This window comes from Sphaerodactylus townsendi, linkage group LG03 (assembly GCF_021028975.2).
Source record: "Sphaerodactylus townsendi isolate TG3544 linkage group LG03, MPM_Stown_v2.3, whole genome shotgun sequence".
Lineage (NCBI taxonomy): Eukaryota > Metazoa > Chordata > Lepidosauria > Squamata > Sphaerodactylidae > Sphaerodactylus > Sphaerodactylus townsendi.
The window spans coordinates 22,013,449-22,031,055 of record NC_059427.1 but is presented as its reverse complement, the minus strand read 5'-3'; the positions used below and the strand labels follow the sequence as shown (position 1 = coordinate 22,031,055).

The 17,607-nt window shown below is 49.7% G+C and overlaps 1 protein-coding gene across 4 annotated transcripts in view; it reads right to left on the bottom strand.

Annotated features, from left to right (window-relative positions):
* Positions 1 to 8,411: 8,411 nt before the first annotated feature.
* SETD5 (SET domain containing 5) overlaps positions 8,412 to 17,607 on the bottom strand; it is a 74,448-nt gene continuing 65,252 nt past the window's right edge. For all 4 annotated transcript variants that reach the window (XM_048488132.1, XM_048488133.1, XM_048488134.1 and 1 more), the window contains 4 exons: positions 14,224 to 14,498; positions 11,557 to 11,690; positions 10,734 to 10,819; positions 8,412 to 10,582 (listed from right to left, as the gene is read on the bottom strand). In XM_048488132.1, coding sequence (XP_048344089.1) covers positions 10,004 to 10,582; positions 10,734 to 10,819; positions 11,557 to 11,690; positions 14,224 to 14,498 — 1,074 coding nt within the window. In that variant the 3' untranslated portion in view covers positions 8,412 to 10,003. The remainder of the gene's footprint in view (positions 10,583 to 10,733; positions 10,820 to 11,556; positions 11,691 to 14,223; positions 14,499 to 17,607) is intronic.

Genomic DNA, 17,607 nt, shown 5'->3' with positions numbered 1-17,607 from the left:
CACACAAGGAGTGTGTTACTTTCACCTCACAATGACACTGGGAATCTCGGTGTGAGTGGGGAATCCTCACCTAAGCTAGAACATCTGCATCTTTATAGTTTCAGAAGGTAGCCGTGTTCGTCTGCAGCAGAACATCTAGATCAGGGGTCTGCAACCTGCAGTTCTCCAGATGTTCATGGACTACAATTCCCATTAGCCCCTGCCAGCATGGCCAATTGGCCATGTTGGCAGGGACTGATGGGAATTGTAGTCCATGAACATCTGGAGAACCGCAGGTTGCAGACCCCTGATCTAGATTGACCTTCGAGTCCCATATGAGTACCTTTTCTTGTGGCTCAAGATGAGACACAAATCACAGACAACACAAGGGTGGCCTACAGCCGCTTACAATATCTCCATCTTAGCCTAACACCTTGGAAGGTAACCCAGGCCAAGCCCAAAGTTACCGATGTAGCTTCCATGGACCAGTGAAGGTTTAAAGCTGGATCTCCTGGGTTTCGCCCCAGTACTTTACCTACCATACCAGATTGGCTCTCAACCTATTGCCGAAGTCAGGAGCAGGGCTTCATTCCTTTAAACCTGTGTACAAGATACTGGAGTAAGGATGTTTAGCATTTATTTTATTTAGGGTTTCTTCTCCTTTGACCCTATAGCCGTGGTGGCGAACCTTTGGCACTCCAGATGTCATGGACTACATTTCCCATCAGCCCCAACCAGCATGGCCATGCTGGCTGGGGCTGATGGGAATTGTAGTCCATAACATCTGGAGTGCTAAAGGTTCGCCACCACTGCCGTATAAGGTCAAATTAAGCTTAAAGGCTGCAGTCTTAGGACAGATCTATGAAAAGGGCCCCATGGGGCAGAGCGGTAAGCGGCAGTACTGCAGTCAAAACTGCTCACGACCTGAGTTTGCTCCTGACACAAGTCAGTTTCAGGTAGTCGGCTCAAGGTTGACTCAGCCTTCCATCTTTCCCAGGTCAGTAAATGAATACCCAGCTTCCTGGGGGTAAAGTGTACATGATCAAGGAAGGCAATGGCAAACCATCCCATAAACATAGTCTGCCTAGTAAATGGTGTGATATGACACCACCCCATAGGTTAGGAATGACTTGCTGCTTGCACTGGGTACTACCTTTACCTATGAAAAGAGCCTCTGAGGGCCAAACCAGGCATGAGGTTTTCCCAGGAGCTGGATTTGGGTTCCTCTGACCCAACTTCCCTGTTCTTAAAATCAGATGGCAGCAACAAAGACTTTCCATGACTTTTGGAGTCAGGAGGCCAACAGCGTATGACTGAAAGGCTACGGGACTCAGATTATGGGAACCCGGATCTAATCCAAGGAAAAAACCATGAATACTTTGACCCTCGAACAAGGAGATGGTAATTAAGGAAGCCCCTACAGCAACATGGTAGAGAGCTACCATCTGGTCTTGAGTCTGGTGGTAGACTGTGCCTATTTGAGGGACTGCAGCACCTTCCTTATGAGGAGAGGCTGCAGCGTTTGGGACTCTTTAGTTTGGAGAGGAGATGTCTGAGTGGGGATATGATTGAAGCTTATAAAATTATGCATGGGGTAGAAAATGTTGGCAGAGAGAAATTTTTCTCTCTTTCTCACAATACTAGAATCAGGGGGCATCCATTGAAAATGCTGGGGGGGGGGGGAGAATTAGGACTAATAAAAGGAAACATTTTTTCACGCAACGTGTGATTGGTGTTTGGAATATGCTGCCACAGGAGGTGGTGATGGCCACTAACCCGGATAGCTTTTAAAAGGGGCTAGGACAGATTTATGGAGAAGTCGATCTATGGCTACCCATCTTGATCCTCCTTGATCTGAGATTGCAAATGCCTTAGCAGACCAGGTGCTCGGGGGCAGCAGCAGCATTGCTTTCACATCCTGCATGCGAGCTCTTAAAGGCACCTGGTGGGCCACTGCGAGTAGCAGAGAGCTGGAGTAGATGGACTCTGGTCTGATCCAGCTGCCTCTTTCTTATGTTCTTATTTGCAGCCTTTGGTACTTTCAAACTCCTCACCATAGTCAGAACATGGTTTAGAACACGGGTCAACCATGAAGCCCAGGGGCCAGATCTGACTCCTTGAGAGGGCTTATGAGGCCTGCAAGCCAGCTGAGGCAACCCCTGCCCCCACTCCCAATCTGGCCATGACAATTCCAGAGCCATGACAGACTTGAGTATGCCCAGCAGGATTGTCAGTCTCCTCTGACCACTGGCAGGGGAGGCAGTTTGGTGGGGAAACCAGGTTGGGAAACCCCTGGAGATTTGGGGATGGAGCCCTCCACAGCAGCCATTTTCTCCATTACAGACCTCTGTAGTCTGGAGATAAGCAGTAATTCTGGGGGATCCTCAAGTCCCAACTGAAACCAACTTCTGTTGAGATCAGCCTCGAGTCATGAGCAGAGCTTTGACTGCAGGGACACCTTCGGGCTTACACAGAACAAAATGGCCGACAAGCTTTGAGAGAATTCCACTCATACTGCAGAGTGTGTCTCATTTCTGAAGGCTCCCTGAGTAGTGGTGGTGGTGGTGGTGGTGGTGGTGGTGGTGGTGGAGGAGGAGGAGGAGGAGGAGGAGGAGGAGTTTGAATTTATATCCTTTCTTTCTCTCCTGCAGGAGACTCAAAGGGGCTTACAATCTCTTTGCCCTTCCCCCCTCACAACAAACACCCTGTGAGGTAGGTGGGACTGAGAGAGCTCCAAAGAACTGTGACTAGCCCAAGGTCACCCAGCTGGCATGTGTGGGAGTGCACAGGCCAATCTGAATTCCCCAGATAAGCCTCCACAGCTCAGGCGGCAGAGCGGGGAATCAAACCCGGTTCCTCCAGATTAGATACACGAGCTCTTAACCTCCTACGCCACTGCTGCTCCTGGGGGTGTACCAAAGACACCCCCAGGAATAACCCTCAGCTTCTCCCTATATGCAGCAGATGAGAACATGGTGCGTGTGGGAGCTTTAACATGCTAATTTACTATGCGTAAAAAGTGAAACAAAAAAAAAAACAACCACCACCCAAAGCCCACAGGTCTTCAAAAATACAAAGCTCATTTGAAGTAGTACAGTTCTGGATTCAGAGGCTACCAACCAGTCATCTAACTCGGTGCAAGGCAGTTTTGTGGGTTGTGTCAATGCACAATGGAACGACACACTTGCTGTCAGCATGGCAGTTGTCTGGCCAAGGGTATAAGGAAGAGAAACCACTCGCTTGCAAACCAAAGCTCCTGTGTGGGAGCTCCCTGGAGCCCTCCCCTGCTCTGAATCAAAAAGGACTCTGGTTAAATCGAGCCGGTGGGTTTAGCCAGCATGCTGCGTTTTCCCAGGGATCCTCCTGGTGCTGCTCGCTGTAGTGACTCACTGATACACCTTGAGCTGGTGCCTGCTGCTGGCTTTCTCCAGCTGTTTCCATGGCAACACAGTTGGGGTAACTATGGAGACCGCTGCTCCCGACGCTGCTGATTCCAAGGGCGGACTTGTGGAAGGAGCGCGGGCAGCAGGTGAAGATGATCCTGGCCTCAGTTCCACAAAGGTAGTCTGCACCCTCACAGAGGGACGGACAGGTAAATAAGACCTGTAAATATGCTCAAGCTGAAGAAGAGATCCCTCTCATAACACAGGAGGCACCGGCAGGCTTGCACAGTCGAAAAGCTGACGGGCGTGCCGCGTAATTCAGAGCTCCGAGGCTGAACGACCCCTGGAGATTGTGGAACACACCATTCAGCCACAGTGGCGACGCTCTTGATGAACGTGCTTTCCCGTCAGGACATTAAACATGCAGTGGCCATATTAAGCGAAGCTTTCGAGGTTTCGTTCAGGTGGCAGGCACGGGCTTGTCACTTCTGGCGTACCTCCAGGGTGTTGAGCAGACCCGCTGTCGCAATTCTAAGCTGCTGAGCGGCTTCTCACCCAGTGATTCCCAAACTGCACACAAGGTCACTCTAGCATGCTGCAGGAGAGGGTGAAAAACAAGTATCCTGAAAAATAAAGAGCTTGAAGTCCAGTAGCACGTTAGAGACTAAGACGATTTGGGGGACCCTTGAAAGCTGACACCCTGGAAATCTCGCTTTGTCTCTAAGGTGCTAGTGGATTTGAATCCAGATCTTCCACTGTAGGCCAACATGGCTACTCTTCTGAAACAATCCTCATGCAAATCAAGCCGCTGACCGATGCATACCCTTGACTATACCGCAGGAGGGAGACCTGATCCAGCAGTGGGTTACAGATAGGAACATTGTTTCAGTGGAGCAGGAATGCACTGAGATCTCAAAAAGATGCTTTACTAAATAATCCTAAATTGGGAGGGTATACATGGATAGAAAACAACTTTTCTAACTAAGCCACATTTTAACTGCATCATGACTAGACCCAGAGAAGGTAAAAGAGAGAGTGAGACATGCACACTAGGGAGAATAAAGGACACACAACTTTTTATCCAAAGCTCCCCTTGGGCTCATGTCACTCAAGGGAAATCTCCATTGACACCCAATGGTCATACAATTATAATTATACCAAAGACACCCCCATTTTAGAAATGACCGTAAACTTGATGGCTCTGTTTGTTACAAGGTAATTTAACAGATCTGGTTACAGCAAACAAACAGCAAGTTAACTGGTTGTGTGGGTTTTTCCGGGCTGTGTGGCTGTGGTCTGGTAGATCTTGTTCCTATTGTTTTGCCTGCATCTGCATCTGGCATCTTCAGAGATGTATCACAGAGGGAAGTCTGTTACACACACTGTCTGTTACACCTCTGAAGATGCCAGCCACAGATGCAGGCAAAACATTAGGAACAAGATCTACCAGACCATGGCCACACAGCCCGGAAAAACCCACAACAACCAGTTGAATCTGGCGGTGAATGCCTTCGATAGCAAGTTAACTGTTTCATGACTGAGGGGGGCACACATGCAAAAGCCAACACTATGAACCTCAAACAAGTGGTATTCCAGCATACGCAGCCTTTCCATTCCACCCGGTCCTTCTCCACTATTTCCTCCAATCCAGTGGCGGGATTCAAATAATTTAACAACTGATTGCTTACAAACACCATTTTAACAACCGGTTCTGCCGCAGTGGTGTGGACCGGCTGAATCCCACCACTGCTCCAGTCCCCCCTAAGATTCAAAGCAACTCAACTCTAGCAACCATCAAAATCGACATGCATCTGCCCTGAAGAAAAAACACCCATTACTGAATGACCCGGAAGGTACTGCTGCAGGGTCAGCCCTTGGTCTCAAATATACAGGCCAAAGCCTGGCCTCTGGTTAAGAACCCAAGTTGGTTCTTCTAGGACAGTGGTTCTCAACCTGTGGCTCTCCAGATGTTGATGAACTACAATTCCCATCAGCCCCTGTCAGCATGGCCAGTTGGCCATGCTGGCAGGGGCTGATGGGAATTGTAGTTCATCAACATCTGGAGAGCCACAGGTTGCAGACCCCTGTTCTAGGAGCTACCTTCACACCAGGTGATTTTCCGAGAGAGATTATTCAACATAGGAAATGGTGTTAGGTCTACTGCAAATTCAAAATAACAATGAGGAGAGTGGAGCTGCTTTTCCTTTAAAACTCACCACGTGGCAAAGATGGAAGGACAAGACCTTTTCCTCCATCAGCTGAACCAGGAATCGCTGCTCCCCCCCCCCCCTTGATGTTTCCATGCCCTCCAGGGGGGCAGTACCACACACTTTGGGAATCTCTACCATAGACCATGTACTCTTAAGTTGTCCTGAATTCTTAAAACTTAGTCAGCTGCTGTCCCCCCCCCCCTTAGTATGATTCAACGTCTCTCACTGCTGAGACTATTAGGGCTACTGCGAAGCGAAGATGGATGGGCTACATACAGAGTTGCTAGATTCTTGGCTGCTGTAGAAAATACAGGAACATTCAAAGGCAAATGCATAAACCTGTTTACAAAATAGGCAGGTTTCCATCAAAAATATTAGTAGCTGCCCCTTCTTGATGCCCATGTCCCATCTGCTGGTCCCCTCCCAGGTTGGGACTGGGCGGCACCTACCAAGTGGAAGATGGGTCACACTGCTGCTATTTTAATTAATGGATTCCCTGGTTTTAATGATTGTTCGATTGTCTTTGTGCACTGGGTTTTATTGTTCTATTATTTTGTTTACATGTACACTGCTCTGAGCCCTTTGGGGGTAGAGCGGTTAAGAAATTGAATAAATAACAATAGCTTGTACATAATCTCATAGTGGTTGTTCTTAACCCCTTGGTTGAGTGAACAGTAAAAGAAAGATGATTTTCTGGGTAGGGAGGCTAAGGGTCTCCGTTACAACAAGAAGGGGCTGTAACAAGAAATCTTTTCTTCTGAGTGGAGAGTTTACAAAGCTCACCCCAGCCAAGTCATATTCCTGAGAGTGGAGGGCTCCCTCTTTTTTTTGGGGGGGGGGGGCAAAGTTGGTGTCTGAGGAGGCGTGCGGAGTGGGGCAGGCTGAGGAGATGAGCAAAGCTAGCAGTGAAGGGGCAAGCGGCGAGCGGTTTGGCGCAGTACATCTTCCACGGCAGGTAGAAGGTATTTGAAATACTGCAGGGAGTGGAGTAATAGGTTAGGTTATTGAAGGAGCAACACCAAAACAGAGTCCACATTCACACACCCCTTTTGGGGGGGGCGGGAGGCTGAATAGCCCTTGGCCATTCCCAGCTTTTCCCCTTCCAGGTGCTACTGGAAAATTACCCATCAGCCATTGGCCTTTCTCCACTTATTATTGTTGCTAAAGGAGGGGAGACTGTGAGGGTATCATAGAATCATAGAGTTGGAAGAGACCCCAAGGGCCATCAAGTCCAACCCCCTGCAATGCAGGGACACACAATCAGAGCACTCCTGACAGATGGCCATCCAGCCTCTGTTTAAAAACATCCAAAGGAGGAGACTCCACCACACTCCAAGGCAGTACATTCCACTGTCGAACAGCCCTTAGGAAGGTTTTCCTGATGTTTAGGTGGAATCTCTTTTCCTTCACCTTGAACCCATGATTCCTGGTCCTAGTCTCTGGAGCAGCAGAAAACAAGCTTGCTCCCTCACCAACATGACATCCCTTCAAATATCTAAACATGGCTCTCGTCACCTCTTAACTTCACTGTACCCAGGATGCTGGATTTGAATGAATGACCTTCCTGGTCAGAAATATGGCCAGCTGAATTAGAAGAATAAGGATTTATGCCCCCTCTCCCTCCACCTTTAAGGAGTCTCAAAGTGGCGTACAATTGTCCTCCCTTTCCTCTCTCCACAACAGACACCTTGCAAGGGTAGTGGGGCTGAGAGTGTCCTGAGACAACTGTGACTAGCCCAAGGTCACCCAGCAGGAGTGGGGAACAAACTCTATGCTGGGGATCATTAGGAAAAGAATTGAGAATAAAACTGCAAAGATTGTCGTGCCCTTATATAAAGCAGTGGTGCGACCGCACTTGGAGTACTGTGTCCAGTTCTGGTCGCCGCATCTCAAAAAGGATATTGAGGAGATAGAAAAAGTGCAGAGAAGGGCAACAAGGATGATTGAGGGACTGGAGCACCTTCCCTATGAGGAGAGGCTGCAGCGTTTGGGACTCTTTAGTTTGGAGAGGAGACGTCTGAGGGGGGATATGATTGAAGTCTATAAAATTATGGATGGGGTAGAAAATGTTGACAGAGAGAAAATTTTCTCTCTTTCTCACAATACTAGAACCAGGGGGCATTCATTGAAAATGCTGGGGGGAAGAATTAGGACTAATAAAAGGAAACACTTCTTCACGCAGCGTTTGGAATATGCTGCCACAGGAGATGGTGATGGCCACTAACCTGGATAGCTTTAAAAGGGCCTTGGATTTATGAAGGAGAAGTCGATTTATGGCTACCAATCTTGATCCTCTTTGATCTGAGATTACAAATGCCTTAACAGACCAGGTGATCGGGAGCAACAGCCGCAGCAGGCCATTGCTTTCACATCCTGCATGTGAGCTCCCAGTGGCACCTGGTGGGCCACTGCGAGTAGCAGAGAGCTGGACTAGATGGACTCTGGTCTGATCCAGCTGGCTTGTTCTTATGTTATTACCAGGTAAGGCTCCCAACACTCGTGTGCAAGAGAGGGGAATCAAACCCAATTCTCCAGATTAGAGTTCACCTGCTCTTAACCACCAGGGACTGGTGCTTACGGCCAACAAGCCAGACAAGGGGAACATCCAGGCAAGGCACCTCCTGCTGCCTCTGAGAGTGGGCTTTTTTCAGGGGGCTTCCTGTTGCCCGCCAGGCCCGTCCGTTCATCTTCATCACCCACTGGAGCCCCAGCAGCAGAGTTGAGCCAGATAAAACCTTAAGTGGGCCAGACGTGACCGGTGGGCCGTGGCTCAACCTGAAACGTACGTTCTCGTTCCACCTTCGCAGGAAACCACGGAAGAGCATAAAGGGTCGGCGACTTTCAAGTTAAGCAGTTTTATTATCAAAATTATTACATCTCTTGTGAAAGTTCAAATGTTACAGCACAGTGTACAACTCCACTCGAGGGCGGTGCTGCAGCCCCCTCCCGCCCCCCCTTCCTGGTGGCTCCTCCCCAGCATCTTGCGCAGGCAGAAGTGCTTCGGGTTTGCCTGCTGGCCCTCCGAAATCTCTTGCAGCCATTCACTCCACGAGACACGCTTCGGCGTCACTGAAAGGGAGGCTGCACAGCCCGGTGAAGTTGTCACCCTTTTATACAGTATATAGGACACCCATTTTCTGGGTGACAAGTTCCATCCCCCAACATGCTCACAGCCAGACACTTTTGAGGAAAGGTAATATTTCTCTTCTTCTCTGCTTTCATAATTTTTTTTTAAAGAGTCTCCCCCTAAGTCAAATGAACACCTGATTTCATTTGTGAGCGAGAGAATCTTGTAACAGTCCTAATTTTTAAAAAGAAAAAGGCCAAAAAAAAAAAAAAAAAGGGAAACCAAAGAGAGATCTGTGCATTTGAGAAATGAGGGAAGACACGCTCACAGCATCATCTTGACCGAGAGAGAAGAAGTCCATGGCGGCGCCGGGGGTTAGACCTGCCTGATATCTGCTAACCTACTATGGTTATAACTGAATATAAAATTAGATAAATAAAAACACACGCTTGATAGTACAGTAAACGAGTGAGAAAAGCTGGCAACTGTATGGAATTGGACTCCAGAGCATCCAGGGGGTCCGGCCCGGCTCCTGGACCTCGGGGGGCGGTCGGGGGGCTCCCCCATCCATTCGCGTATACTTTCAGGAACAGCAGCAGCACCACCAGATGGGGCACTTCTTCACCGTCATTCAAACAAGCCGCCACGCCCACCCTCCCCACCACGCCCACAGCACTGCCTGCTTCAAAGCTACGGCCACGCTGGCAGTGTAGTGGAGATGCTTGCCCCAGGCCCTCTGCAGCCACATGTTAGCACACTCTTTACCATTCGCCAAGTGACTCTGTGGCCATCCCCATGCGCACGCCCCTGCCCCACCACGCCTTATCGCCACACAGACATGCGCCCCACACCACCGGGCCGCCCCACCGCTCTTTGCTCAGACCCTACGGATGCTCTTGCTTGCAACTGGAATGATCAGAGTGGACTACAACCCCCCCACCCTCCCCTGCCCCAGAGGATTCTGGGAACCCAACCCTGCAGAGAGCACTTTGGGATTTAGATGAACGCCCCCCCTCCCCCCATTTCCCCTCCCCTATTTTCTTCTGATTTTGCACTGATTTCGTATTCAAGCTTTCCCACCTGCTGCCCAGATGACTACAGCTACGGGCAGGCAGGCAGAAGAAAGAGGCCATCATGCCATTCAGCACCATTAGCTTTCTACAACGTACCCAGACATCAGGGAGAGGTTTCTTTGCTACAGGCTCCGTTGCCGCCGCCACCCTCTTCCCAGGCCAGAGAAGGCTCGCGGTCCTCTCTCGCGCATGTACTCCCCCCCACCCCCAGCCCCCGGTCCTCTGCCGTTCCAGCATCGCTCCCCCGTGACCGGCAGCTGGAAGGAATGCTGGGCTCGTTTCTGTCCTGCCCTAAGAAAGTCCCGTCTGAGTCTTCACACCTGACCCCGGGAGCTGCTGCAGTCTGTACTGGTGGATGCCGCCGCCTCCCCCTCGGTGTGAGTAGTGCTGTGAGTTGGAAAGTGCTGCCGCTCTGGAGCTGGGATAGAGAGCTGTCTGCCCAGAGCTGGGAGGGTTGATAGTCCGCAAGTCCGACTGTGAGGGCCTAGATGAAGAAGTGCAGCTGGCAGTTCCCGCGCAGGGCTGAGGCCCTGGTTCGGAGGGGGGCAAACAGTCTGCAGCAGCAGCCGCCTGGGTAGAAGAACTGGGGGCGGCAACCGCCGGACAGCTCTTCTTCAGGACGCCGCCGCTCGAGTGCTGCTGGCTGCCGTAATACCCAGAGTTCCCTGTACACAGAGCCGAGGAGTCCGTGGAGGCCAAAGGAGCGGAGGAAACGGAGGATTCCGAGGAGGCGTGAGAAGGGAGGTGTCCTGTTCGCTGTGACTGAGACCGGTAACTGTACCCAGGTGACGCAATGGGATGTCCTCGGTACGGGGAGGAGCTCTGAAGGGCAGCCTGAGACTCTGCTCGCGGACTATCGGATTGCAAGAGCTGGAGAGGGAAGAGAAAGGGAACAGGTGCCACAAATCATTACAATTCCACCATCAGATGCCCCACAACCCTTCTGTTGAAGCAGACTGTCAGATCCAGAGACAGTGAGCTGCCAGCGGACTGTGACATAAAAGGAACTTGGCCTCCGTACCTGGTAATTATACCGAGAAGGACTGTAAACGGCTGGTCCCTTGAGGGCAGAGCTGGGGGAATCGGTTGTGTCTCCTTCCAATGTATCTAGAAGGCAGGACAGAGACACGTGAGAAAGGCATGGCTCCTGGAACAAGAGGGCAAGTGAGTGGGAGACACCCAAACCCTCCAAAAGCGATTTAGGAAACCAAAGACTGGAGCAAATATTGGAAAACCGGCCAGCGCCAACAGCTTAAAGGGAAAAGCTGAGGAGAAACAGTTTTCTTCCACTGCCCCACTTTTAATATAAAGATCTTCAATAAACCAACAGAATAGGCTGAGTGCTGCAGAAGCAGAAAACGATGCAACCAAAAATCTGACCATGACAACAAAGAGCAAGGCACGGAATATTATAATGAAAGGAAGGGGCTTACGAAGGCAGAGGACTTTGCCGTGAAAAGAGACATGGGACATGCAATAAACACTGCAACAGACTGCAATACTGTCCTCTTACAGAAGTGGCCTCTTCAGCTGATCCTGTTATACTACAGTTCAAATCCGTTTACAATAATGCCTCGCTTGACTATTTCTGTTTTGCACTTTCTCCACAATGACGGAAGCCTGGGAGCCTTCCTGGCCCCCTCTTGGCAGACTGTTCCACAAGGTGGGAAGCCACGACAGAGAATACGGTCTTGCCTGTTTGCAGCGTGGTACTTTCCGGAGGCTTCGCTCATAGAAAGAGGGGGTTTCTAAGAAGAACAGAGAACCAATGCTCCTCAGGGGAGCCAGAAGACTTTGCCTTCCCAAGGATGGCCACTTGTTCGCCACTGTCCCATTCCACTTACCTGCTTCTCTCTCCCCAAGGCTTTCACGAGTGGGCGAGGGCTCTCCTCTCTGACACATCTTAGCGCTGCTACGTAAAACCTTCTCCAGAATGCCACGGCCTTCACGGAGCCGCTCCACCGAGGTAGGCACCATCCTGTACAGTAAGAATGGGAATCAAGCAGAGGACAGCGACCTGATCTCCCCCGTCCCCTCTACATATTCAAAAAGAGGCTGTTGTAGGTTTTCCAGGCTGTGTGGCCTTGGTCTGGTAGTTTTTGCTTCTAATGTTTTCACCAGCTCTGTGACTGGAATTTTCAGATACAGAGGCGGGCAGAACATTAGGAACAAAAACTACTTAAAGCACGGCCACGCAACCCGGAAAACCCACAACAGCCAGCTGATTCTGGCTGCGAAAGCCTTTAATGATACATCGGATCCAAGAATCAAATCCTTTCCAGGACACTTTGAGCAGCGGCAGCCAAAAAGCAACAATTCCAGAAGGCCTCTTCTAGTCCGCCGAGGACAGTTTCTAGTTCTTCCCATGGAGATGATACATATTCTACCGTTTGCTCAATAGAAAACCTTATTACGATTTGGGCACGTGCTACTCTTTGTCCCTTAGCTGTGGTCCGAGAGACAAGCGCCTGGTTTATTTTTAGGGCAGAAGGGAGCCTACCTCTTGACTAGCCAGAGATTTCTTAGAGCAGGAATACATTGAAAGGGTAAGGCTGCAGCCTACCTCGAGCATCGCTGGGAGAACAGATGGCAATTACTCTGAAATAAAAGTCCCAGCATGTGCACAAGCGCCTGTCAGCAGAACTCCGATTAGGCCTGTCCAACTAAATCACAGCCCTTTTGAGGAAATAAAATCATGAAAACTATTCCAGTGGCCGTCTGCGGGGCGGTAGAGAGGCAAGGAAGGGGAGAGTCTGTTCTGGCTGCAGAGTCCCTGTGTGGGAATTCTCTGGCACGGAAAGAGACGTGACAGGCTCAGACTGCACACGGTGGACTCAAGTTCACATACGAACGGCAGGGGCAGAAAAGGTTCTGCATCTGCAATTCACCACAGTCACCAGTGCAACGTCAGATGAGAAATGACTTATTTCTTCTTAGATACAATACAGATTTTGCAGTTGACCAATTAAAGCACACTGAAGCGACTCTGGTCTCACTATCCTTCATCTATAGTGGTGGTTCTCAACCTGGGGGTCAGGACCCCTTTGGGGGTCGAACGACCCTTTCACAGGAGTTGCCTAAGACTCTCTGCATCAGTGTTCGCCATCTGTAAAATGGATAAATGTTAGGGTTGGGGGTCACCACAACATAAGGAACTGTATTAAAGGAAGGTTGGGAACCACTGAGCCATATGTTTATGCTGCCAATTTCCAGGTAACTCTCCCAGGATTACAACTGATGCTCAGACTATAGAGATCAGTTCCCCAGACCAAATCTCTTCAGGCTACAGATAAAGGGATGAAACGGGAACAAATGGGACCCGCTTCTCACAGCTGCTGCAGAAATGATGAAGATGCAGACTGCCCAGCAGTCTGTGCCCATTACAAATGCCACATCGCTTACAAAAATACAGTTCCAGTAAAGATGAACAATGACATCTCTGATCCAACTGCCCAAATCAAAGCTTGATCCTTGCGTTTGGTACTTTTGAGCCCACCTGTGTGGCAGAATTCCATATTTCATCACCAGATTAGACGCTCCATCCTTCCCCACACTAAATTGTCAACATTAGCCTTTAACAACAGGGCTGACCGGACCAAGGCCCATATCCAACTGAAGTGCGAGGGAAGAAAGGGCAGGACCCACAGCTCACAGAGGTGTGCAGGGCTGTGGCAGGGGCGGAGCTTTGGTCCTGTGGACGCTCAAAGCAGCTACTAGTGCTACTGTCAGGCTGGAGAATCAGTTTTGTGCAAGTCGGCATTAACAGGGCAGCAGCACATCTATTTAGCCCAGGGGTCTGCAATTTGTGGCTCTCCAGATGTTCATGGACTACAATTCCCATCACCCCCTGCCAGCATGGTCAATTGGTCATGATGGCAGGGGCTGGTGGGAATTGTAGTCCATGAACATCTGGAGAGCAGCAAATTGCAGACCCTGAATTAGCCTGTCATGGTAGTTTTGCGGCAACTGAATGAGATAGAAACTTTTTTTAAAAAGCTAACTGGGTACACGGTGCAGAATGTAGCACAGTTCAGGATACTGTTTGTGGAGAAGCACACAGGAGTACACTGTAGTATGCTAAAGTACACTGTGTACTTGCAGTAAAGATCAGTTAGCTGAATGGAGTGGAGGGAGAGAGAAGCCCTCAAAATGGAACTTAAATGCAAACAGTATTTCAACACTAACATGCAGTCCTTCCTCAAAGGGATGCTGCGCGTGAGGGGCACGACAGCAGCAGCTTCGGGGCGGCTGTGCTGTCGCCGCCCCTCTCAGTGGGGAGTGCCGAGGGACCCCGCGCTACTCTCCTCGAGTAGCGCGGGGCTTAAGGTAAGTGGGGAAAGGCCCAAAAATGCTCCCTGGGCAGGAGAGGAGAAAAATCAGACCAAGACACTGTCACAGAGACTGCAGAGACCTTCTAAGCGTGCAAACAGCACAGCCTTTAGAAGCGAGGAGCTCCTTGAAACAGAACCTGCCTTTTCCCGTTCTGGACTCGTACGCAGGCCAACACTCACCATTTGCTGCTGATGCTCTCCTGGGATTTGCAGTGTGTGGTCCCCCTTGGTTCCGGTGGGCTGACCTCTTCTAGGTGAGACAAAGAGGAATGTGAGGGGGAGAAGCCATGTTGTGGGGAGGACAGGACTCGGCTCCCGGAGCCTTGCGCAACACCAGGGTCCACATCAACTGCAGAACAGCTGCTGCCCAGTCGGGTCGGCGTCCCTGTGCATCGAGTGGAATCCCCTCCTTCCTTGGCTTCTTGCTTTCGCTTGCGGTACTCCAGCAGAGATACCTGGAAAAGTGCAAAAAACCACCATCGTCAGCCTAGGAGAGCCTGAGCAAGGGAAGGCTGAAGAATCAGGAGGCAAGATGGAGTTGTTTCCCCCCCCCCCTCCCAAATAAGAAGTCATTTACAGAGCAAGGGATCTGGACACACAGAAGCAACACAGCATGTGTTATTCCACTGCCAGCATTACAAAAAATGACCCTTGGTTCTTACCTGTGGAATGGCCTGCTCCTCTGAATTTAGGAGGACATCTTCCTGAGTTTCCCACCATTCACCTGGGAAGGAGGAAGTAGACTTTTTTCCTGCTTCCTGTATCCTGTGGGAATTACCCAGCAAACTTCAGTTCTGGCACTCCCTACAGCTGTAAAACTATACCAAATAACAGAGACCAGCGTATATCACACATAGATACTCAGTAGATACACAGATACACATAGATACACATATACACACAGCATATATTACACATATTACACAGGAAAGTGGGCTAATCACAGCATGAACATTGAGGTAATCTATTTACAAGGTTGCCTGTCTTAACTCCGACGACATGGGGAGGGCAAGATGTCCTCCTACGCTCAGAGAAGAAGGATGTTTCACAGGTAAGAACGAATGGTCATTCTCCCACTGAGCTAGGAGGACACCTTCTTGGGATCTCCCAGAGCCGTGTAGCTCAACTGTCCCTGGCGGGTGATCAGAATTTTTGTCCAGGACGTGGGGAAGTACGCATCTGATGAAGGCAGCATCTGATATGCTGAATGTATCCATTTTATAGTGACGAATACATGCGGATGCTGACTGCCAAGGGTTTGCTTTGCATTTTTCGTCTGGTGAAACATTTTTGGTCAAGGCTGCAGAGGTAACTGCGCTATGTATGGAATGGGCAGTAACACCTTTGGGAGGGGAAATGTTACTGGCACGGTAGGCCTCCAGGATATAGTCCCTGAGGCACTTGCTGATGGTAGCGGGTGAAATCTTGTATCCCCTATTTGGAGGTTACATGGACACAAATGCATCTGTCTTCCTAAAGGGCTGGGTTCTTATCAGGTAAGTCTCGGTTGTGTCACAATACCCCTTTTGGAGTTAGGGCAAAAGGTAGGTAAGCAGATTTCTTGACGTAGGTGCAGTCTAGAAGAGACTTTGGGATGGAAGGAGGGATCCGTGATTCGAACAACTTTGTCCTTGTGTAGGATGCAGAAGTTGGAATTTACCAACAACGGCCGGAGTTCTGATACCCATTGCGCAGAGGTTACCGTGATGAGGGAAAGCGTGTTAATTCAAAGTATTTTTAATGGAGTGTCCCTGGCAGGCTCAAACGGTGTCTTGGTCAGTGTCTTAAAAACTATTTAACTTCCATGTTGAGAACCAGGGCACAACTGTGGGCTCTTTGGTGGCGGTCCCCTTGGTGAAATGCAACACATGTGAATGGCCCGACAGTGGAACACCATCTAAGGAAAGTATTATGGATGCAATGGCCGCCACTAGTCTTCATAACACGGAGGACTTGAGGGCTTGTTCTACCCAATTTTGAAGGAACTGGAGGATGGTAGCGACGGAGACATGATTGACTCCCTTGCACCTGCACCACCAAACAAATACTTTCCAAGTATACTCGTATATCCTGGTGGTAGACCCCTTAACAGACCAGGTGCTCGGGAGCAACAGCCGCAGAAGGCCGTCCCTTTCACATCCTGCATGTGAGCTCCCAAAGGCACTGCGAGTAGCAGAGAGCTGGACTAGATGGACTCTGGTCTGATCCAGCTGGCTTGTTCTTATGTTCTTATGTTCTTATGAGATGACAAGCTGCATCATCCCTAGTATTTTCTTGGCTTTCTTGTCCGTGATGAACAGGGCTTTTTTTACTGTGTTTATCACTATTCCCAAATGTTCCAGCATCAAGGAGCATTTGGCACGATTCATCAAGAAGACATATCTGTGTAGACAAAGCACAACCATTTGGGTATGGATCTGTGCCAAGTGGGATGATGGGGCCCGAATCAGGAGACCGTCAAGGTAAGGGTGTTCAAGAACACCCTGCTCTCAAAGAATTACCACAAGACTGATCAGGAACTTGGAGAAGACTCGAGGGACAGTGCAAAGGCCCAAGGATATCGCTTTGTATTGATAGACTGTCCTCCGTGCAGCCTCAGGAACCTCCAATGGTTGGAAGGACGGGTATGTGGAGACAGACCTCGGTCAAGTTGAGTCGAAGTGAGAATTTCCTGTGGTTGCAGGGAATCAGCTATTGACCTCAAGGTATCCATGTGGAAGTGGGGCACTCAAATGAAACGATTTAAGAACTTAAAATCCAGGATCACTGCCAGTCTCCATTTCTTCCGGGGACAGTGAAGAAAAAGGACTCAACAGCCTTGCCGAACAATGAGACCTTCTGGTAGATGCACTGGCTGCTTGGGATCTGCTGGGAAAGGTCATGGTGTCTAGCATTGTGGCAGCCATAAAAGAAATTCCCTTCAGCATCTGTTTGGTCCCCTCATGGAAATGTTTCTGCTCCACCAGCATCAGCAGAAGCATCTTGCGCACCCAGATACTGGCTGCTCTTGCCATCAAGGAAGATGTGGCTGATGCTCAGATTGCCACTGCCATGGCTTCTTGCACCTTCTTGGCGCACTGTTCTGCCTTCTTGTCAATGTTATCCTTCAGATGCACCTCTCCGTCCTCCGAAACCAAGCCTGGAGCTGAAGCCTGTTGTAAGTCACAGGCATAAGATGGTGTCATGGAATGATGCTATCGCTACAGTAAAGGAAAGTCACATATGACTGTGAAAAGCATCTTTGCCTTTTGATCTCCTGGAGGGAGGACAGGAAACTATGCATAGGTGCTAGGATGAAACTTCAAAGGCCTAAGTTACATCGTGGCCTGAACAGAGTTTTCCTGAGAAGGGGAAAACAAAGGTTTTTTAATTCCATCTTGAGACGTGGTCAGAGAAGTATCTCTGGGCCATGGGTTCCCGGAATGGGGACAAGGAACCAAAAGGAATGTGACCAGTTGAGCAATCTCTTACTGCATTTATGTTTTATTTCTTTGTTTTGAACTTTCACAATAAATCCTTGAACAATCAGCTGGTCCGGAGTTTAATAGGAGGGAAAAGAACCCG